The sequence below is a fragment of the Lolium perenne genome, chromosome 5 (assembly GCF_019359855.2).
Source record: "Lolium perenne isolate Kyuss_39 chromosome 5, Kyuss_2.0, whole genome shotgun sequence".
Lineage (NCBI taxonomy): Eukaryota > Viridiplantae > Streptophyta > Magnoliopsida > Poales > Poaceae > Lolium > Lolium perenne.
The window spans coordinates 223,569,492-223,593,624 of record NC_067248.2 but is presented as its reverse complement, the minus strand read 5'-3'; the positions used below and the strand labels follow the sequence as shown (position 1 = coordinate 223,593,624).

Genomic DNA, 24,133 nt, shown 5'->3' with positions numbered 1-24,133 from the left:
GCTTCTTGAATCTTTTTGAGGGAAAAGGAAGAGGAGATCTAGATCTACATTCCTACCAATCAAATCCCTCTCTTTGTGAGGGGAATCCTCTAGATCTAGATCTTGGAGAAATTTGGTGTTCCTCCTCTTATTTGTTCTTCCTCTCTTATTCCCCCAATAGCTTTTGTAGCTTTGTTGGAATTTGAGAGAGAAGGACTTGAGCATCTTTGTGGTGTTCTTGCCATTGCATTTGGTGCATCGGTTTGAGTTCTCCACGGTGATTCGTGGAGGTGAAAGTAAGAAGGTTGTTACTCTTGGGTTCTTGGAACCCTAGACGGATTCTAGGCCTTTGTGGCATCTTAGTGGTGTTCTTGGGGACTCCAATTAAGTTGTGGAGAATCTTCAAGGGCAAGGCCTTTGTGGCATCTTTGTGGTGTTCTTGGGGACTCCAATTAAGTTGTGGAGAATCTTCAAGGGCAAGGCCTTTGTGGCATCTTTGTGGTGTTCTTGGGGACTCCAATTAAGTTGTGGAGAATCTTCAAGGGCAAGGCCTTTGTGGCAATTTGTTGGGAGCCTCCAATTAAGTTGTGGAGATAGCCCCAAGCTTTGTGCGGATTCGGTGACCTTCCTAAGGTCCCATAGTGGATCGAGGACATCCCTTTTGGTGGGAATTCTCGAGGAGAATACGGTGGCCCTCGTGCATTTGGAGTGACTTGTCCTCCACACCGCTCCAACGGAGAGTAGCACTCACAAGAGTGTGAACTTCGGGCTACATCGTTGTCTCCGCGTCACTTCGGTTATTCCTATACCCGAGCTCTTTACTTATGCACTTTACTTTGTGATAGCCATCGTGCTTGAAGTTATATATATATCGTGCTATCACATAAGTTGCTTGTCTTGCTTAGCATAAGTTGTTGGTACACATAGGTGAACCATTGCTTAGAATAAGTTGTTGGTGCACATAGGTGAACCATAGTTTATAGGCTTTGGGCTTGATAAAGTAAACGCTAGTTTTATTCCGCATTTGTTAAGCCCATCTCGTAAAAGTTTTAAATCGCCTATTCACCCCCCCCTCTAGGCGACATCCGTGTCCTTTCAATTGGTATCAGAGCAAGGTCTCTCATTCTTAGGCTTCACCACCTTGAGAGTAAAGATGTCGGTTAGGGGATTAGCGCACAATAACTTGGTTATATTTGATGGCACAAATTATGATCTATGGAAAATTTATGTGCTTAATATTTTGCGGCGTATGTCTCCGGACATGGAGCGATTTCTTGACATGGGTTTTTCTTCTCCTAAGGATCCTCAAAATTTATCTCTTGAGGAGGAGAAAAACTCTTGCCTCGATGCTCTTGCTTCTCATGTGTTTTCCATTGTTGTGAGCAATGTAGTTACTTCTTCAATCATGCCTTTTGGGAGCGCTCATGAATTATGGACAAAGCTTCAAGATAAATATGATATGTCCAATATCATTGAGGATGATTGTTTTGCTTCCACTTCCGGCCGTGATGAGTTCTCATCTTCATCCACTTCACCAAAGTGTGGTAAGACACAAGGTAATGATATGGTGAGTGGTGATGAAAATTGCAATATTGATATTGAGCTTACTATTGATGATTCTTCATCTCTATCTCATTGCAGTGCTTCATCTTTGGACTTAAACACATCTAGCACTAGAAATGATTTACATGCTTGTGTTGATAGTCCTTGCATATCATGTGTAAGTTGCTTGAAAAAATCTAATGATGATATGCTTGCATTGTCTTGTGGCCATGATAAAAATGATTCTATTTCCTCTAGTTGTTGTGTGTCTAACAATGTAGAGGAAACCAAAGATTCTATTGGTCAAGACAAGATCTTGAAAGGAGCCTCAAGTAACTCCTCATCTTTATCTCACGGTCCTCATATATGCCTCATGGCCAAGGGTTCCACGGTACCTCCTACCATGGAACCTAATATGTCTCGTGGTGATAAGGATGAGGATGAATATGAAGAAGAAGATTGGGTTGTCTCTCTACGCGATAAGGGTAAGAGCGTATTCAAGGTTATTTGCAAAGATAAAATTGCTAGCACTCACTTCTTTGAAATCTTGACTACCGCTATTGAGAGCCAAAAACTTATTTGGATGCATGAGAACACCATTGATAAAAAGGGTGCTCTTGAACGAGAGTATGCCAATGATGTAGCATCCCTAAAGAATGACCTTGAAGAAGAACAAGAGACCATAGCCTCTCTTGAAGAGCAACTTGAAACCCTTGAAGTGTCTCAAAATGAAATAGTTTCTAAACTCACTAAGGAAAGAGACCATGCTAAAGCTCAAGTAAAAATGCTTAAAAAGGAAAATCCCAAAGTTGGTGTTGGTCATGATAAACTTGTTAAGGATCTAGATGATCTAGACAAGGCCCACAAGGTCTTGGAGAGCGAACACTCTATCCTCACCAAGTCTCATGAGCAACTTCAAGCTTCCTATTTAAAAAAAGCATGCTTTGTTACCCTCTCTTCTTAATATGTCTTGTGATGATGCTTGTTCTACTAACTCTACTTCTTGTGAAGCATCTATCTTGAAGGAGAATGTTGAGCTAAGGGCTCAACTTGAATTGCTAACTAGCAATTATGGGAAATTGGAAGAAAATCATGGAAAGCTTTCTAGCTCCCATGAGGATCTTCTAGCCTCCCATGATAGGCTAAAGTTAGCTCATGAGGCTATCATATCAAAGGCAACACCTTGTGAGCCTCATGTGGATACTATCACTACTACCCAAAAAGCTATATTGCCATGTGCTAGTCCTAGTAATTCATCCACTCATAGTAATGCTAAATCTTGTGGTGAATTATTTTCCTTGCTTTGTTGCTCTAACAATGAAGGTTCTACTTCCTGTAGTACTTGTGTTGTTACTAACCATGTAGAGGAAATCAAAGAGCTCAAGGCCCAAGTCACTTCTTTGAAGACCGACTTGGTAAAGAGTCATGAAGGGAAATGCAAACTTGACAAGATGTTAAGTGTGCAACAATCCCCCAATGACAAGAGTGGACTTGGATTCAACTCCAACAACAAGAACAAGTCCAAGAACAACAAGACTAAGAAGGGCCAATTACAAGTCAAAGACCCGGCGAAGATTGTTTACTTCAAGTGCAAAATTGAAGGGCATCATGTTAGATCTTGTCCTTTGAAGAAGAATCAAAAAGGGAAGCGGCCTCAAGCTCAAACTCATATTCAACCTCAAGTTGAAGAAATGCCACTTCTCAAGAAGATACAAGCCAATGCTCCCATTGTGGAGAAATCTAGTGAGAAGAAGGAGAAGAAAAGAACTTGCTACATATGCCGTGAGAAGGGCCACATCTCCTCCTTGTGCACTATTGGTACCTCATCCAACTCTATCACCATTGATGATGTTTATTCTCTTCGTAAGGATGAGGGTGGCAATGTGTTTGCCAAATATGTTGGTGCTCAAAGTGGTGTCAAGAAAAGAACCATTTGGGTTGCCAAGCCTATTGTGACTAACCTCTTAGGACCCAACTTAGTTGGGGACCAACAATCCAAAATTTGATCAATAGGTGCTTGTTGGAGGGCATTGGAGACTTGGCTACATCATGAAGAATTAAGGGATCTTCATCATTTATATTATCTCAAGCCAAGTCTTTTGGTTATCTTACTTCAATCATATACCCAATGTTCCTTCTTGCGGTAACATGTGCTCAACTCATTTATATTGAAAGTTACTCGCCCCTTTGCATGTGTTAGTTTTGTTCCTAACATGTGTTTGTATATGTTGTGCATCCTACTTGTTTTTCTTGAGAAATCAAGTCTATGTATGTTAGGTTGCACACCATGTATTTGCGCTTGTGTTGGAGCCTCTTTGCATCTTGTTGTATCTTATATGGCTCTTATGAGAGATTAATGGACTATAACATTTTGGGAGAGTGATATGCCTTTAGGAATTTCACAATCCTAACAATGTGTGTACATGAGGAATATCACTTAGAATTGATATTGCAAGATTATCTAGTCTCTATGTGGTATGTCATCTTCATGAGAAATTCAAATTCTAATGTTCATTAATATCTCTAGTTGGATCTTATTTGCCTCTTGTGAAAATAAATTCCTTATCATATTATGGGGGAGTAATAAGCTTTGTGCATATTACAAGCCTAGGAAATGTGAACATTTGAGGTTGTGTCACATAGAATTGATATTGTAAATTATCTCTCATGTGTGACATGTTTTCTCAAACAAGTTCCAATTTGCTTAAATGGCTTCATTGCTAATATCTTTGTGGATCTTATTTGTGAAAGTGGTCCTTAGCATGGTTTTTCACAATGTGTCCCTCAATACATTTTTGGAAAACCATATGCTTCAAGTCATACTATTAATTGTTTTGCATGTTGGTATGAATGCTATTAATTGTTTTGCATGTTGGTATGAATACTATTAATTGCTTTGCATGTTTGTATGAATACTATTAATTGCTTTGCATGTTGGTATGACTAATTGAAGCTATCAAGAAACTCTCTTTGCATGATGGTTAACTCTTATCTTTTACCATATGCTTTATTTGGTGTAAAAATGATCTTACATATACTTACAAACTACCACCGGAAAATATTTCCTAATACCTCTTGTCCTAGGACAATTGGCAATCTATTATTGGGTAGAAATTTATTGATCATATTTACATTGGCTCTTGTGTTTAAATTGTCTTATTTATTGCCATGAATGTGTTGTGCTTTGACTCCCATGTGTCTTCCTTGCATCTTATGGATCTAATTTGTCTATTCAAACTTTCTTAGCATTTTAGTAGATTTAGGTAGCGTGATGATCCTAGTTTTGTGCATTTAGTATTCATATGCAACATCCTAGATAATGCACTAATCTTGGGGGAGCTCTCCTATATTTGTTAGAATGCTTAACATCTCTTGATCTTTATCAAAAATTTGGTTTTGGGAGTCATAAATTTTCTTTTTGGTACTTTGTGCCATCATAAAAAGTGTCGAGGGTTTGGTTTATTTGTTGGAACCTTGCTCTCTTGGGAGTTGGTTATCTCATTCCTTTGTGCTTAGGTTTAATTAGCTTCTTATAATGAGATAAGTCTTTGGAGTCAATCTTGTGTTGATTTGATTCTTTGATATAATTTGGACAACCATTGTCTCTTGGTTTATTTGGTGTTTTGTCCAAATTGTATCTTCCTTTGGTTCTTGAAAGTATTGTGCATGCATATTTAATATATGTATATCTTATGGCATGTGTCACTTTCTTTGATCCAATATATAGGGTAAACTCCATCAAATCCTAATTTGACTAAGATGTGCATGAAATTCAATTTCATATCTACATGCACATAGAATTGTGGAGTTTGTCCTATATGTTGTAGTGTGTCTAACTACTTTGGACCCAATTAGTTTGGGGACCATTTTGTACTTACCTTTGTGTTAGGTACAATGGATATGCATTGAATGCTTGTCTCACTCTTGGAAAGAAGTGGTGACTCAATGGTAACATGAGGCAAGCTAGGATGATCAACGAACACATATCTACTACATCCACACCAATGCTATCTTGGTAACAAGTATCTTCTCATGCATACTTTTCTTGTATCCAACCTTATGGTTGCATCTTGGCATGAATCTCTTGATTTGAAAATGTTGTGCTTCTTGCAAAAGTCTTAATGAAACCTCTTTATTGTGAATGTGAGTAATTTGAGATGAGTGCATTTGTTGGGAAGTATTTTAAATCATGCTCATGATTCATCCATCCCAACTATGCCTATCTAGCAATTTTGTTGCATATCAATTCCTCAAGGCTCTCACATGTGCAATATAGATGAAAGTGCAAATTTAGTTACTTCTTTTGGTATCCCCGTTTGTGATACTTGTTGCCTTTCTCAAATGCATCCCAACTATCTTCTATCCCTTGTTGATATTTGTGATGTATTTTAGTTGTTTGTGGTTGAAGTTCATGAATGTACAATAAGATAAAATTGAGCCTTTGGCCATGCTATTAAGCAAAAATTCTTATTGGTATATTGCATGACTTCGTCTTGGATATCATACTATTTTTCTTGCGTATCTATTTTATGTGTGCATGTTTCTTTGTGGATAAATATCTTTGTGATATTGCCCACTTAGAGAAACTTATACACATAAGAGATAATACATCTCCTTTTGATATCTTATTTATTTATTGAGTGTTGATTGGTCATGCTAAGCAATATAATTCATTGAAGACTATGATGATGCTTTTTGCTCATCCTTGTAATAGTCTTATAATATGCTTTATCATGCCTTTCACATATCCTCTTGGTTGAGCCTTTTTATTATGGTGCCTCTTACTTGTTGCTCAACTATTTGTTTGTTGCAAGTGTTAAGCTTATTTCTCTATCTATGATCTATTCCAAATGTTTGTGCTTTAAATGGTAATGAGGGAGTGAGGATTCCATGTTATGCATATTGTATTCAAATACAACATTTTAATTTATGCATGTACCTTGGGGAGCTTCCTCATTTAATTTAGAGCACTATCTTTTGGTGATCATTAGAGTTTGATTCACTTGGTATATTTTGTTTTTGAATGATATTATGGGAGTGATGATTCCATGTTTGTGCACTTTATACTCCAATGCAAATTGTCTTGTTTTGTGCACAAACCTTGGGGAGCTTCCTCATATTATTTAGAGCAATCTTCTTGATCTTATCATAATATCTATCTTTCTTTTGGTATCTTCTTTGTGGTTCATTTGGTTGCTTGCTTCATTTGTTGAAGCTTCTTGACTTTGTTATCTTTTTGCAATCTTTGATCCTATCTATGGTGTGATTCCTTCCGAATATTCGTAATTGGATATGTGCATTTGATTCCACTCAAATTATGAGAAATGCACACGCTATGGAGGAACTCTCACTATATTGGCCTTCTAAATTTTTCACCCATTTCGGCAATTGGTGCCAATGGGGGAGAAGTTTGGAGGGTGTGAGCGCCTTTGGTTATGTCTTTGCTTTGTGCTTAAGCATGTGCCTTTATTGCATTGCATCTTGTTGCTTTGCATAGTTGAATATTTAGAGGAAACTCCACTAGGCTTTGAATGCCAATATATGCAATGAAAGTCAAGATCATTCACACATGCATATATTATGGGGGAGTTTGCTCTATAGATTCAACTTATTTGTTACTTAAATTCCTTATATAAACCCTCTCAAAGAGATTGTCATCAATTACCAAAATGGGGGAGATTGAAAGTGCATGGAGCCCCCATGTATGGTTTTGGTAATTAATGACAATCCCTATGGACTAATGTTTGCATTGAGTTATATTTGTAGGAGTTGTCCATAGGCAATTCTTGAACCATATGTTGGCTTCAAGGTTGCAATAAGAAGAAATTGATGAAGGATATCAAGTGTCAAGTATGTCTTGAAGATGAAGATGAAGTGAGCCCTCAAGTTACTTCAAGACATCAACATGATGAAGAATGAAGAAATGATGTGCAAGTTCAAGATGAGCCATCTCGAAGAGATCCTTTGCTTGAGTCTTGCCATCCATATGGTGATCATGGATATGTGAAGATGCGCCGAAGAAGAAGCTCTCCCATGGTGGATTATGGGGGAGCAATCCACATGGTGGTCATGTTTATGTGAAGATGCGCCGAAGAAGAAGCTCTCCCATGGTGGTTTATGGGGGAGCAATCTACAAGACTTCGTCAAGCAAACACAAGCAAGAAAGGCGTTCCATCTTGTTGAGGTCAAGATCGTCGTCATCAAGCTCAAGTGGTATGCGCAAGTATAAGGTTTGCTCTTGATAGGGTTTCTTTCTCACCGGTCTCATAGTGTAGTTGGAGACCGGTTTATAGTTTAGTTGCCGTACTATCAAGAGGGCTCTCGAGTGAGTAACTCGATCGTATCGTTCGGAGAGAGCTCAAACCTTTGCATCCTTGCATCATCTTTCTTGGTTATTATTTGGATCTTATCCATGTGATGATTTAGAGCTTGTGCTTATTCTCATGACAAGCTCTAGTTCATCAAGAATGGTTTTTGCACGGGCAACTTGTTGCATTTTCAAGATTGGAGGTTTTACCGGTATGTCTTTTTTAGATAGGTCAAACCTTTCATCATTTGTTTCTATCCTCCCTTGTTGGACTATGATGGTTTCCTGCATGATCTTGTAGAGCTTGTTCCTAGCTTTAAAACAAGCCCAAGATCATCAAAATCGGAGTCCGGATGCTAAAGTTATGCCCGTTTCAGTTTGATGTTTCTGCCAGTTTTCAGGGGGGCGGATATTCCGGCCCAAGTTTGGGGCGGATAATCCGGCCCCCCGGAAAAATCCAGTTTTTGGACAAATCCGGGCAAATATCCGGCCAAATGTCCGGCCCCCATTCTGAGAGCAGTTTTTTCATGTCCTTAGCCGTTTTTCGGGGCCCGGATATTTTGCAAATATCCGGCCCGGAAAATCCGGCCTGAGCTGACCCAAACGGTCATATTTCGATGGGAGGGGGTATTTAAGGCCCCTTCTTCCTCCTTGGGCAGCTACCTCTTCCCCTTTGTGCTCTCCACCATTGTTGACCTTGAGAGCTTCCCTTTCCCTCTACTCCTCCTATGCTTCTTGAATCTTTTTGAGGGAAAAGGAAGAGGAGATCTAGATCTACATTCCTACCAATCAAATCCCTCTCTTTGTGAGGGGAATCCTCTAGATCTAGATCTTGGAGAAATTTGGTGTTCCTCCTCTTATTTGTTCTTCCTCTCTTATTCCCCCAATAGCTTTTGTAGCTTTGTTGGAATTTGAGAGAGAAGGACTTGAGCATCTTTGTGGTGTTCTTGCCATTGCATTTGGTGCATCGGTTTGAGTTCTCCACGGTGATTCGTGGAGGTGAAAGCAAGAAGGTTGTTACTCTTGGGTTCTTGGAACCCTAGACGGATTCTAGGCCTTTGTGGCATCTTAGTGGTGTTCTTGGGGACTCCAATTAAGTTGTGGAGAATCTTCAAGGGCAAGGCCTTTGTGGCATCTTTGTGGTGTTCTTGGGGACTCCAATTAAGTTGTGGAGAATCTTCAAGGGCAAGGCCTTTGTGGCATCTTTGTGGTGTTCTTGGGGACTCCAATTAAGTTGTGGAGAATCTTCAAGGGCAAGGCCTTTGTGGCAATTTGTTGGGAGCCTCCAATTAAGTTGTGGAGATAGCCCCAAGCTTTGTGTGGGTTCGGTGACCTTCCTAAGGTCCCATAGTGGATCGAGGACATCCCTTTTGGTGGGAATTCTCGAGGAGAATACGGTGGCCCTCGTGCATTTGGAGTGACTTGTCCTCCACACCGCTCCAACGGAGAGTAGCACTCACAAGAGTGTGAACTTCGGGCTACATCGTTGTCTCCGCGTCACTTCGGTTATTCCTATACCCGAGCTCTTTACTTATGCACTTTACTTTGTGATAGCCATCGTGCTTGAAGTTATATATATATCGTGCTATCACATAAGTTGCTTGTCTTGCTTAGCATAAGTTGTTGGTACACATAGGTGAACCATTGCTTAGAATAAGTTGTTGGTGCACATAGGTGAACCATAGTTTATAGGCATTGGGCTTGACAAAGTAAACGCTAGTTTTATTCCGCATTTGTTAAGCCCATCTCGTAAAAGTTTTAAATCGCCTATTCACCCCCCCTCTAGGCGACATCCGTGTCCTTTCATAACCGCACCTTACACTGAGGATGAGGTTCAGAAGGCAATTTTCCAGATGGAATGCAACAAAGCACCGGGTCCAGATGGTTTTCCAGCGGAGTTTTAGCAAACCTACTGGGACACTATTAAATCGGACCTTCTAGATTTGTTCAGTGATCTCCACACAGGACAACTAGAACTATTTCGTCTAAATTTTGGTGAAGTAATTTTGTTACCGAAGGTTAATGAGGCAGAAAGGATACAACAATATAGACCTATTTGCCTCTTAAACGTCAGTTTCAAGATTTTCACGAAAGTGGCCACCATTAGACTAAATACGGTTGCGGATCATGTCGTCAGACCATCGCAAACCGCTTTCATGCAAGGGCGAAATATCCTTGATGGAGTGGCGGTTTTACATGAGACGGTACATGAGATGCATTCTAAGAAATTAAATGGGGTTATTTTAAAATTAGATTTTGAAAAGGCTTACGACAAGGTCAAGTGGTCTTTCCTTCAACAGACACTCAGGATGAAAGGTTTTTCTCCTGAATGGCGCGCTCTAATAAATGATTTTGTGTTTGGAGGTAGTGTGGCAATTCGGGTTAATGATGACACCGGCCATTATTTCCAAACACGAAAAGGGTTACGCCAAGGGGATCCGGTATCACCCATGTTATTCAACATTGTGGCGGATATGCTGGCGATACTTATAGAACGAGCCAAGTCTGATGGTCAGATTGAAGGAGTGATTCCACATCTGGTTGATGGTGGTTTATCTATCCTTCAATATGCCGACGATACAATTCTATTTATGGATCATGATCTCGGTAAAGCTCAAAACCTGAAATTAATTTTGGTGGCATTTGAGCAGTTGTCGGGATTGAAAATAAATTTCCATAAAAGTGAATTATTCTGCTTCGGTGATGCCCAAGATGATACATCCCTCTATACGGAGCTGTTTGGTTGTGGGCAAGGCCAGTTTCCTATTCGCTATTTAGGTATTCCGATTCATTATTGGAGACTTACAATTGCCGAATGGAAAATAGTGGAAGAAAGACTACAGAAACGCCTTAGCAGTTGGAAAGGTAAATTGCTGTCCCTGGGAGGAAGACTGATACTCATTAATTCGGTACTAGCAAATATGATACTGTATATGTTATCATTCTTCCTATTACCAAAAGGAATTCTGCATAAACTCGATTATTATCGATCCAGATTCTTTTGGCAAGGGGACAGCGAGAAAAGAAAATATCGACTGGTTAAATGGAGTATAGTTTGTAGTCCCAAAGATCAAGGCGGCCTTGGAGTTCATGACTTAGAGGTCAAGAATTCGGCGCTGCTGGGTAAATGGCTTTTTAAGCTCCTTACCGAGGATGGGATTTGGCAAACTATTCTTCGGAGAAAATATATCGGCTCCAAGACGTTATCCCAAGTGGTTTGGAAACCCGGGGATTCACACTTCTGGGCTGATCTAATGGCGACGAAAAATGTCTTTTTCCGCCATGGAACTTTCTCTATTAAGAATGAAGCTCAGATACGTTTCTGGGAAGATGCTTGGTTAGACAATGCACCCCTATGTGAACAGTATCCTGCGTTGTATAGTATCGTTCATCGTAAAGGGGATACCATTGCTACAGTAATGGCTACCTTTTCTCCGAACGTGATGTTCAGACGAGTTTTGCTAGGACAGAGGCTATTAGCGTGGAACACCTTAATTCAAAGGCTGGAGGATATTAATTTATCATCTGAACCGGATGAATTTAGGTGGAATTTACACGTAGATGGCTCGTTCTCGGTCAAATATTTGTACAATGCTATACTCCATTCTGATATACCGGTGGATAATAATAAGAAACTTTGGAAGATGAAGATACCATTAAAAATAAAAATATTCGGATGGTATCTTCGTCGAGGGGTTATACTCACCAAAGACAATCTTGTTAAGCGGAATTGGCCGGGAAGTAAGCGATGCGTTTTTTGTCAACATGATGAAACAATCAAGCATCTCTTCTTCCAATGCCAGTTTGCGAGGTCTATTTGGTCTGTCATCCAAGTAGCGTCTACCTTGTACCCTCCGACTAGTGTGGCCAATGTCTTTGGCAATTGGCTTCATGGTATAGAGCCAAGGTTTAAGTTGCTTCTTAGGGTGGGGGCGCTGGCAGTTATCTGGGCGCTTTGGCTAAGTAGAAATGACAAGATTTTTAATGATAAAAATTGCTCTTTGTTGCAGGTCATCTACAGATGTACAGGTATTCTCCGTTCGTGGTTACCTCTTCAGCGCATGGAGAATCGAGACCTATTTACGGAGGTCTGTACACGGTTGGAGACTACGGCGAGGGATACTTTTTCCCTACATGGGTGGCAGCATAGTCTACGGATTGAAGCCCCACCCACACCTTAGGCGTTATATGCTTTCATCGTTCCGATATGTATTTCGCCTAGTTTTTTTTTTTAAGTTAGACTTTTTATGGACCAATTAAGACTCATAAAACGGCTGTGTGCACCCTGGTTGTGCAGAGGCTGGATGTAATTGCTTTCTCAAAGTAATAGAGCATCCTTTATCAAAAAAAAAGACAAAAGTGAAATATCTATTTGTAGATGGAGGGAGTATTTTTGATGATAAATTCATAGATGTGTAAAAACACACCACACATACCATTGGCACACTCATCGCCACTACCATGGGCGCCGGACCGTCCCGAAAGCTTAATCTTGTGTCTAACGTAAATGTTGCGTCTAGTTTATTTTAGCTACTACCGATGACTTTATATATTAGGCCATGTTACAAGTGTTTGACTCCAACACGTAAACTTCCGTAATTATAAGTTCAACTGTAGCATAACTTGTACATATATTCGACACATATCTTAACAAACTCCATCTTGGTGAATATGTCTTCGTCAACTTGAAGCTGCCTATAACACCCCGTAGTTTGAGAGACTCGGAATGGGTAGAATATAGATATGTGCATTTTATTAATGTATGCAAAATCTAAGGAAATTTAAAACTTTTTGATTGAAGTTTCACCCAAACTGATGACGTAGGACTAGCTAGTTCATCAAGCTGAGTGTTAAAACTTTAAAATACCCTTTGGAAGAATTCTATTTTATGAGGATATAAGTAAGACTAGTAAATAAAAGTGAATAAACACACAACACATTCTTAAGGGACAAATAAACTTGATGCTTACCTTATCTTATCTAACCATCAATTAACACATGTGCTAAATAATTTTCTAGCACATGATCAATCAACCGAATATCAGATCATTTGTATTCTTAACTTATTTTATCTCATCCCATCTTATCTTATCTAAACATCTTAGTATCTATCATCACTTATGCTGGACAAATTATCAAGTATCAAGTAAACCATTAAAGTCATGCATTATCCTAATTTACCTTAACCAAGTATATTTTTATAACAGATTTTTTACCATAAACTTTATACCTAAACCTATTCCACCAGAAATCCAAAACCAACTTGACCTAAACAGATTTATGTCTTCAATTATAACCTAGTAAAAATAAACCTTGTTGACAACTTATTATCTAGATAGAGATAAGCCTATTACTTGAGAAGACATTTCAAACCAAGTTGAACTGAATCCCTTAACATTAGTGATCCCTTTATGAAGCCTAAGCCATGATCCATACCACCAAGTTAATTATCAGAGACAAATTGGATTCTAGAATAAGCCGTCGATGCTAGTAGAAGATAGATAGTTGACAAGCAGGACATGATTACTGACGTGATACTCCACAAGTTGTAGTGATCTAGGAATACCATCCTATGACCATAGGTCTTAAATTGAAGAATACGAAAAAGTAGAAAAATCTATCTAGTGAATCTCAAATTGGATCAACCCAATCTTATCCAAGTCATGGGATTAACCTTTAAATATTTTCCAAGTTCCATTGGATTAATCATCTATCCAAAAGTAGGGGAATAAAACAACTATAGTACATAAACATGTACTTAGTTGTGAATAGGAGACTACTCTAAATCTTCTTTGCACAATGGTACAAACATTCAATCTTCTAAATCTTTTGTGGAGCAAGACCACTATTTAAAAGAAAGAAGATACGTACACAATCTATACTCTATTCTAAACTCGGGACATGCCTTAGTGATCCATAACACAAGTCAATTCTATGTTTTTGTCATAACCTTTTGACTTAGCTCTACCAAATCAATCAAAGGAATAATCCTTTGATTGCAAGAAAACCTATCTTGCTTAATCAAAAACCCTTAACTCAAGAGTTGTGTTGAGATGAACAATACGTCACACTTTTGTGAATAAATTCTATGAGTAATCCACTATAATATTAATCAATATTACACTTGTGTGTAATGCCAACTGTCGAGGTGCACTAGAGGAGAACACTTTAGGTGACGATTTTCTCTAGCTTGCTATTGCATCCTTGGTGTTGCACATGCGTCTAGACCCAACGCCTTGGGCAACCTTCAGCAGCGCTACGGCATAAATCCTACCACCTAAGTCCTTGTTGCACGCCTACCCGCCACAGAACTTGCCTTCGCACGGACACCCGAGCTACTTGCCTCCGCACAGTGGTACGGGCCACCACGCTCGACCGCTAATGTACATCACCTAGAGCGGGTTCTCTTCTGGTTCCAACGAAAAAAGCTATTGCAATGATATGACATTGCTTCATATTTTCCGCAGCGCGTCCACCGTCATAACTTCAACCTGACCTATCAAATTTGAGCACCATCCTCTAAATCAAATTTGTGACAACCTAACTCTGGTTATTGTTGAAGGTGTCAAATCAATCATACGAGGATAAGCAACCGTAGCATGACAACGAGATTTGGTAACACAGTTCAGTGATCAACGCCTACATTCGCAGGATATGCTTAACTGACAACGCTGCTCTCCAAGTATTATCATAGTAGTATCGATGACAAGCCTGCCGATCTACAAACGTCATGCCGTTCCAGTGCCACTGTTCTAACCTGCAGGTTGCGGCTAGTCTATTCTAACCACTCTCAATGTCTTTACATATTGGGCCAGGTTACAAGTGTTCGACTCGAACACGTAATCTTTCGTTAATTACAAGTCTAATTACATTACAACTCGTACGGGAGATGACATGTAAAGTGATGATGATGGAGCTGCTTTCGGAGAGAGAGTTCACACCCAACATCAAACATGCACCAGTATCACCAATTCACCATCCCCGGTACCCAGTAGGATGGTCAGATGGTATTTTTTTTTTGTTGCGAAAGGTCAGCTGGTATGATTGGTGCCAAATCACTCTGAAAAAAATAGTAGTGTTGACATGGCCGGCTGTGGCAGTGAGGCAGTCACCCCTGTCCCCGCCTGCATATCCACTTCCGTGATCTCCCGTCACAACTCACTTTCGATGGCCGTACCATGTATGGCTGCCATCACCAGTCGACGGATGTGATCCTTGTTGGACTTCTCTAGTAAAATTAACAACGAATTGCTCTGTAATTTGTATACCAACACAAACTAAAAGGCTAATCCTGGTAAGCTACTTAATGGTAATGGTTTTGTTACTCACTGATGGGTTATTAGCTCAACATCATCCATGACATAACACTGCTAGTGCTAGTATATCACACAGCCAACACACAAACTCGATATCCAGCATTCATACGCGAAACAGACACACGGCGAAGTGCAGTGCCGCCGACACTGGAATCCACACTCGACCACACTTATTTAGCCCACGTCACGCGACACCGCTCACACCACCCGACACCTAGTAAAAAGTAGCACTCCACTCAGTTGGCTGACTAAGCATCACGCCGTGCCACGTAGGAGCACACGCGATCGACTGCCACCGTGGCACGGCTGGCATGAGACGCTGAGCCAGCTCCTCCGCGCGCGGTCGCGAGCTCACTCGCTGGTCACCGCCGCAACGGCTGGCTCAGCCTCCGCTACGGCCACGGGCGCCTCCTCCGGTGCGGGCGCCGCCGGTGCTTCTTCAGCGACGGCGGGAGCGGCGGCCTCTGGCTCGGCGACCGCCGGCTCCGCCACTGCCTCGGGCTCGGCTTCCTTGGTCTCTGCCTCGACTGCGGCTGGTGCCTCTACCTCTGGTTCCTCCTTGGGCGCCTCGACCTCAGGCTCGGCCGCGGCTGCTGGCTCTGGCTCCTTGGTCTCCTCCGCCTCAACAGCTGCTGGCTCAGCCTCCTTGGTCTCGACGGGTGCAGGCACCTCAGCTGCGGCCTCCACCGGCGCGGGGACCTCCTCGGTCTTCGCGACCTCCTCGGCGGCGACGGCCGGTGCCGGTGTCTCCACAGCAGGCGCCTCCTCGGTCAGCGCAGCAGTCGGGTTCTGGACCTGCACGTTTGCACGACGCACACACATGTTAGCACCCCCGGACATGGCGATCCGTACACAGATCGATGGAAAACATGAACTGATCATGCATCGACCCGAGCATACTGATTATGTGGAAAAGAATAGACGAGGAAGCTACGTACATCAGCGGTGGCCATTGCTGTCGTTGATGCAAGCAAATTCCCAAGTGGAGGAGAGTGGCTAGCTGAAGCTAGTGCGCTGCCACTGCGATGACTGATCGGAGTGTGAGTGCCTGTCTGTGTGGAGCAATGAGTCGGGGTCGAGGGGCTATATATACTGGCCTCGGAGGCCAAAACGGGGAGAACACAAACGCAAATCGCACACGAAAGAAAAATGAAACGATATGTCGAGATCCATCGAGAAACTATTGAACTCCAGTCCACCTCATGATCATCAGGAATCTTGCGAGCTGGATGTGCAAATAAACATGTCCTGACGACGTGCAAGCGTACGTTCGTCAAGAAACCAAATTAAAGGCGCTCGTCCATGAGTCATGACACATGGAGAGGGTCCAAGAAACATATCAGGGTGGTGCGCAGCAACAGTACTTCGATGCACGGCCGGCGTGTAGTTTATCTCGCTGGACATGTTGCGAGGCCGACAGGGATCGTGCCACATATTCAGTAGATCACACTATGCATCCACAGATGGATGGATCGATCGTCGTGCCGTGAAAGTGCCAAGTGAGCGCTGGGCAAATCTGATCGATCTCGTCGCAGGGGCAAGTGGAGCTAAGCTAGCTTTTGAGTTGTAAGACGAGGGCTCAGCTCGTGCAGGGCTAGCTTTGAGGCGGGTACACAAACTCTCATCGTTACTGCACGTTCTGCCCCGTCATTGCCATCGAATCGTCGCTCATATTGCGAGAGAGATATTCGATCTTGTGAGCTGGATCAAAACGTATATATTGATTAGTGTTTGTTTCTGTACGAGATTACGGTTGCGTGAACAGAGGCGGCTGTCGTGTTTAGGGCGAGGACAATGCAATTGGAGCCGACGAATGTGCGCGCCTGGGTAGCGGTGATTTGATCTTGGAATAATGTTGGTTAGCTCTCGACCTCAGGGGTGGCCACCCGTCCTACGCTACTTGCTAGCTAGCTAGACTTTATTTTCCAGCTATGTGATATTTGTGTTTTTTGGGGTACTCTAGGAGTATGATGTGGTTCTGACTAGAGTGTGGCTATCAGGTACGACTCATGTTGCAACTCATTACTAACATGAATTATGAACCAAATCTAATTGTTTAGAGTATTTTTCTTGCAATTGAGGAAAACTCAGTTGGGATCCAACTAGAAACACATATGCATGAATCACAATGCAATTGGATGATGTAGGATTTGATTGAGCACTACCTAAACAGAGCAAAACCGTTCTGATTAGTGTTTATGGTTGTTGAAGGTGTGCGCGCGATTTTCTCTTTTTTGAAAAATAATTACTATACATTCTTGCATATGTAGTTAGTATAGAAATGTTCTAACGATTGAAGTTTTGAGCATGACGGCTCCCAGTCGAGTCAACTGAATTTTGTTTTATGGAATGCCCCCGAAGGACTCAATCGACTAAAATTTTGTACTTAATCTGCTCCATAAAAAATGTCATATATTTATCTAAATTTAGATGTACCGATACACCAAATTAGCGACTTGAAATTGCACCACGTACTCCAATCGACCAAAAAAAAATTGAAAAAATGAAATACAGGTTAAAACATAAAAGTGTTTATTAAAAAAGATTGTTCGTGCATAACAAAAAAAAGGCAAGTTGTATATTTCAACCGTGTATATCTGAAGCGCAACCGGCAAAATAAGATTTTACAGTAACCAAAATAAACTGTCGAAACACATCTTAGTACTGTCCAATTTTTTGTTTTTATTTTTTCACGTATTTGTGTACCACGCTGCACATTACAACACATTGTTGCAACAGTGTGGATTAAATTTGTAACTACAACAGATCTAGAGCAAATCCGTCAAGTTTTCGTATAGGTCAAGATGGCCTCAAATATTCTTGCGAAAACATCTCCAAATCTCCCGAGCAATCAGGGCTACAATCCCGTCCCTGTTCTAGTGCCATAGCTCGCATGTGTGGTGCTTCAGAGTTCACCCGCAGCAATTATAACAGCTAGCAGAGGAGGAGGCCTCTGTCACCTTTGTTGCTCGTCTCGTCTAGCTAGCCTCTTGCTTTGGCCGGCGGCCACCTTTACCAAAAAGCTTTCATAGATATATGCATCGCAAGCGAAGTGATCACCGCTGCACCGCAGGGGTAGATCACCCCTGGTCCTGCAGAATGAGGCAAAAGGCGGAGGGATTTCATCAGCGAGACAGCGAGATTACACTCGATCAGCGCTACATTATTGGCAATTTGGCACTGACGGCGCCTCGCCACCTCATTGAATTTCCTCACCGCGCTTTGCCGGAAGGTGTTATGGCCGGGTAGATGAGCTCAACCGATCGAGTATCAAGAAAATAAATGTTCACCGTCTCTGCAGGTAATCTTTCCTCGTTCTGTGATGGTTCTCCTTCCCAGATCAGCTGATCTTGCTGTCTCGGCACCTGTAGGGCGATCAACCGATCATGATCGAGTTGGGCAGATTTCTCTTCGTGGGACTACTCTCGCGTGCGTCGTTTTCGTCGCTTTGAGCCGGCCATTCGGAGGTGACGTGTAAAGCGGTCGTGATGAGGCTGCTTTCGATCGGGGGGAGAGAGTCCAGGCCCAACATCCAACATGCAATTCTCAGTGCCCGGTAGGATGGTCCGCTGGTGTGATTGGTGCCAAATCACTCTGAGAGAAATAGTATGGTGTCGACATGGCCGGCAGTCACGCCGGGCCCCGCCTGCATATTCGCCGCCGTGGCAGCTCACTTTCGGCGGCCGTGCCATGTGTGGCTGCCATCACCGGTGGACGGATGTGATCCTTGCTATACTTCCCTAGTAAAACTGACAAGGAAATGTCACGAACACAGGATTGCTGGCGCCACATTTGAAGCCACGGGATTGCTGGCCGCCATGATTGGAGCCCATGACCTTGAAGCGACGGTGACGTGGAGCCACAGCTAGGGGCGGTGGAGAGGGCCCCGGCTCACAGTCACAGTACGTACCTCTGATGGAACAGGCAGCGATGTGATGTGCACGCACTTCCACTTCCACCTGTGAATGACGTGTGATGCGATGCCGGCGGTGTCCAGATCATCCTGCGACCACCTGCAATTTATTATGGACTGATCCCCGTTTCAGAGCAACTCCACTCGCGCGACGCAAACGGACGCTGAGCGACCCTTTGTGTCCACGCGGACTGGAAATGCGTCTGGCACCACCTCCAGCGGGGCGGCGCATCGTGTCCGGGGCGTCCGTGGAGACGCAAACGCGACACAAATATGCGTCAGGTTTGCGTCTCCGTGGACGCTGCGTGGTCGCGCCGAGTCCGCTCGCTTCCCCACGGGCCTCATGGCAGTGTCCCAGGTTCGATCGGCCTCGAATTCACATCAAGCGCGCGAATGTCAACCGCCGGTGTGGCAACCGCGATGATCAACCATCAACCGCCGCAATGGAGCGCCGAATCGCCACGGAAGAGCAACCGCCGGCCTCTTCATTATACGCGCCGCCGTTAATCCCCGCAGATTATAACCCCTGCGTCTACGGTAATTGAAGTTGAATCGCCTCCTTCTTCTTCCTCTTCTTCTTCGTCTCCAACACCGACACGCCATGAGCGACTACACGCTGCCGCCGGACTCGGAGAGCGAGGGAAAGTCGCCCGGATTTCTGCATTGGTAGGAATCCCCTGCGACGCCAAGCGATCCGGGCTCCACACCCAACGACCCTGCCTCCACGCCGAGTGAGGAGGAGGAGGACGGAGGTGGCGCTGGCAACGACGCCGAGGACGAGGAGGATGGGTAGGAGGAGGAGAAGGACTCCGACACCAAGTTCGCCCGGTTGGAGGCGTAGGAGGCGGCGGACGACAAGGCGGCGGCAAGGAAGAAGTCCAGGGCCCGGGCAAGGGCGCTGGCGCGGGCGGCGCGTCGTCGTCGTCGTCCGTTCACCGACGACGATGACGAAGACGACATTTCTTCCAGTTTCAACTCCTCGACGGGCACGTCGTCCTCCAGTTCCTCTTCCGATGAGGAGGTGACAAGCAAGAGACGCAGTAATTTGGACGACGAGGCAGGACCTTCTAACAAGAAGGCCAAAAAATAGTTTTAGTTTATATGTTTTAAAATTTATTCTTCTTTGTAGGTTAAATATGTTTGAACCTATTCGATTGAAGTATCCAGTGAATTGTTTAGGCTATAATCTATTCGATTGGAACTTGCTCATTCAACAAAAATAAAAAGACGTAGCACAAAAAACACTTGCATGTGCAAAATACGTCGGACCGCTGGAAGTAGCCCCCGACGCAAACGGACATTTCGGTCCACGCGGTCATTTTAGCGTCCGCCTGACGACGCAAACGAACGCCCGCGGATAATTTAGACGTCGACAAGCCGGAATTTGTGCAATGTTGCTTGAATGATAGGTTTCGTGTTATAACCAACGTCTTGCTGTTGGTTTTTGTAGTATTTTGCTTTCGTCTGTGATTTGACTGAGATTTTTTAATGTCTAAACGGATGATGTCAGTCAATATAATGATAATACCACCACCTACTTGCGGTAAACGTAACATAGCGCGATACCAAATGATATTCTTTTCACCAAGCAAAGTACTAGTATCATGATTTATTTCACAAACCACAACAGGCTGGGGCATTGCCTTAGCGTCTAGCACGCTATTGGGGCTCTTCTCTTCTTCGCACTCCCTTATTTCCTCGCCAAACGCTCATTATACACCCACCCAATAGATGTTTGCAAGGTATGGGACCTGGCATCCAAATGGTGCGCAGTGGGAACATACTGTTAGAGTTGGCACATTTTCAAAATTTCTAGCACTCGAGGATCGTATGGATTCCAAGTACACCACAAATTTAATATGATTATATCGTTGTTTAATGCGAGGTGAAATCGCACATATATCTTGTACAAATTGTCAATGGCAGACCTTTCAATCTTTGTTAAGTATATTGGAAGTAAAAGTGGACATTCTTCAAACCAATTTCATCCGTAAAGTTAACATCAATAAGTTAGTACTCCCTATGTCCCGAATTAGATATCACATATTTATCTAGATTGGCATGTATACATATAATAAAACATATCTAGATACGTGCATATCTACACAAATATGTGGAACTAATTTGGGAGGGAGGGAGTAGTGTATAGCTTCATTGACGATTAACAAACAACCGGTCAAGAAATTGCTCGACAATGGCCCCTATTCCTATCTCAGGAACTCATGTCGTAGTAACTTCCTAGCAATTAATTAGAATTTTCGGCTCAGTAAAGCAACACATATTACCCGCACACACTCTAACCACTTGACCTAGCAAATATAGTTGTACTAGAAAACTCTTGAGATATTTAATAGACAATGAAACACTAGAATATTTAGCATCACATGTGGAAATCCTATCAAACATATTCAAGATGGAGGCACCGAAAATATAGTTTTGACATAGATTTCCTAATAATGCAGATGCTTTAATAATACTTGTAAAGAAAAAAATTACAAATTTCTTTTTTTTGAACAAAGGGATAATGTATGGTTATGGATGGATGATAAAAGGGCCAAATTCTCGAACAAACTAAACGTATTGCATACTTGGGGAACAAAATTTACTTAGTTTACTAAGAAGAAGAAAAATGATATGCTTACGAACCAAACAAAACTATGTGAGTATATCCCAATGTAATATGTGCCAAGCATATGAATCATATGACCACAGCTAAAAACTCAAGGATAATCAGTTAATCCAAAAATAATATGTTGAAGTTTTTTCTTTGAATTATTCTTTTCATTATGATGCCTTAAAAATAATATAATACTACTATCATTATGATTAATAGCGAGTAAATTCACGGAGTATGTGTAAAAGGGTGCAGTAAATGCAGTTTTGGGTTACCGAGCGGCACGTTCGGTGAGCTACCTATAAAGAAAAAAATGCAGTTTTGGGTTTCAGTTCATGATTAATTAGCAATAGATAACTTTAAGCTATCATAAAATAAAAATGTTGCCTACTTTCATATTAAAAATGTGCCATTTCTGCTCTCAAGTTGTAAGTATTTTATAATCTATAATATTTTAAATTCCCAACTTATCAAATGTACCATTTAATTCCATACATTTTGGATAGCTTTGACTGTTCATTACATTTTTTTATTAAGCGTAGAATGTTGAGAATTAGCTTTCGGTTCTTGTATGTATACTTTTGAAACTATGTTTTGATTTTAGATCATTTGTTGAAGATAAAATTTATTCAAGTTAAAAATATATTGAAAGAAAATATAGTATTGTAGTCTAGATTAACTTTATTTGATATCTCTACCTGGCGTAGAATGGAGATAAAATATTTGAGTTGGTACATTTTAGAAATTTAGAGCATGATCAGTGTTGTCATGGGATAAAAACTATGTTGCAATTTTAACTATGTACCATGGGCTTGTGCACTGCTATGGAGCAACTTGATACAATTCTACGTTATATTTGTTGAATGATACAACTTTTTGGGGGAAAAAAATGGTTGGCGAATACGGTTTTGCTTTGCCTTGCCTTGCTAGGACATACATTTATCTTCTTGAACTCCGGTGAATTCGTGATCCAATGTGTTCCTATAGACTACAATGGCTAATGTTGTCGCCGCTCCCACTCTCATTGTCTCTTGTGCTCCACTACATAACTCTAACCACTGCACAAGGTCTCGTTGGTTTTCTGCCCTTGCAGCTCCCTCTTCACCGTTGATTCTGCCTCATAATACTCACTACCCTATTAACCTAATCTTGGATAAGGTCGATTGTGTTTACAGAAATAAATATTGGACGTACTTAGAGAGCAATCGTAAACATATCGTTGTTAAGACTTAAGAGTTCTCATTGCAGTTAAACAAACTACATTTTTCGCAAAACAAATAGTTATAAGAGAGCAAGATAACAAACTACATTTTCCGGCCGGTCACCCATCCTCAGACTGCTCCCCGACGCTTCTCGGTTGGTCACCCATCCTCAGACTGCTCCTAGTGCAGTACGCTTAACTTCTTCATTCCTCCCGGATGAGCTTTTGGCGGAGGAGTTTTACTTTGTTGATAATAGTACCGTATCAATCCTATTATCCCTTGAGCCATTATGTCACATGCCTTTAGTTTTGAATTACAAGCAATTATTTGACTAAACAACAATGAATAAGTAATAATAAATCTTGAATTCAAATAAAATTAAATGAATTTTTATTTTTATTTTTTTTCATCAAAATCTAAACCCTGCAAAACTCCTATTTCCTTTTTGATTTTGAGCAATCTAAAAAATTGGTAAACGACCACCCAAGTCGCCACCCACGGGGACGCCCACGGGCGTCGCTTCCGTTCTAAGGGCATGGTATTGGTCCCAAATGTGCCCTCCTCTCCTCCGGTGCCAGGGAAACCCTACGCCCCGTCCACCGGACAAGGAAATGATCGATGGCGTCACATCATCGTTCTCTTATTGAAGTCATTATCTAGGCTACCTAGGGAGAGGCCGATGTGACATTTGGAGTCTGGGGCAATGTGATGCGCTACCGGTGTTGGCTGCTGGTCATGGCATGGGTCTCCGTGGCGTAATGTATGATCTGGTGGATACAACCTGGTCGGCGTCTTCCCCAAGTCCAAAGGATGATCATATCTACTCGTTAACTCCTCTAGGCTGAAGAGGGGCCGTACGGTGTCCGGGTTGCCTTGGAGTCTTAGTTGTGCTACGTTGGTGTCTTGGTCTGCGACGTGATCTAGAAGCTCCATGCTCCATCTCTTCACCACTCTTAGTAGGATGTTGGGCAAGGCTAGCCATTTTCATCAGGACGTTTGTAGAGGGTGTGTTGTAAGACGCTTGACGATGCATCGAGTTGGATGCGTGGAGCTGTAGACTTTATGGTATTGTATTACCCGTCGGATTTTTTTTATATGAAATATAAGACTTCGTATTCTAGAAAAACTTTGTTCTATGAAATATAAGACATCATATTCTAGAAAAAACATATGAGAAGATATGGTGGAAAAAATGGGTACACACATTACTAGAGATGTGTATGTAGATGTACTTTGAGTTTTAAGAATGTGGCTTTTGAA

General features: G+C 42.1%; 1 protein-coding gene across 2 annotated transcripts in view; it reads right to left on the bottom strand.

Moving 5' to 3' along the window:
• Nucleotides 1–16,238, bottom strand: part of LOC127302059 (uncharacterized) — a 34,241-nt gene extending 18,003 nt beyond the window's left edge. Inside the window, exons 1-2 of one of the 2 annotated variants that reach the window (XM_071820319.1) lie at nucleotides 16,083–16,238; nucleotides 15,718–15,939 (exon numbers count right to left, since the gene is read on the bottom strand). In XM_071820319.1, coding sequence (XP_071676420.1) covers nucleotides 15,718–15,939; nucleotides 16,083–16,097 — 237 coding nt within the window. In that variant the 5' untranslated portion in view covers nucleotides 16,098–16,238. Of the gene's footprint in view, nucleotides 1–15,210; nucleotides 15,940–16,082 lie in introns of those variants that run through there. The other variant, XM_051332407.2, reaches the window with a different exon arrangement.
• Nucleotides 16,239–24,133: the final 7,895 nt, after the last annotated feature.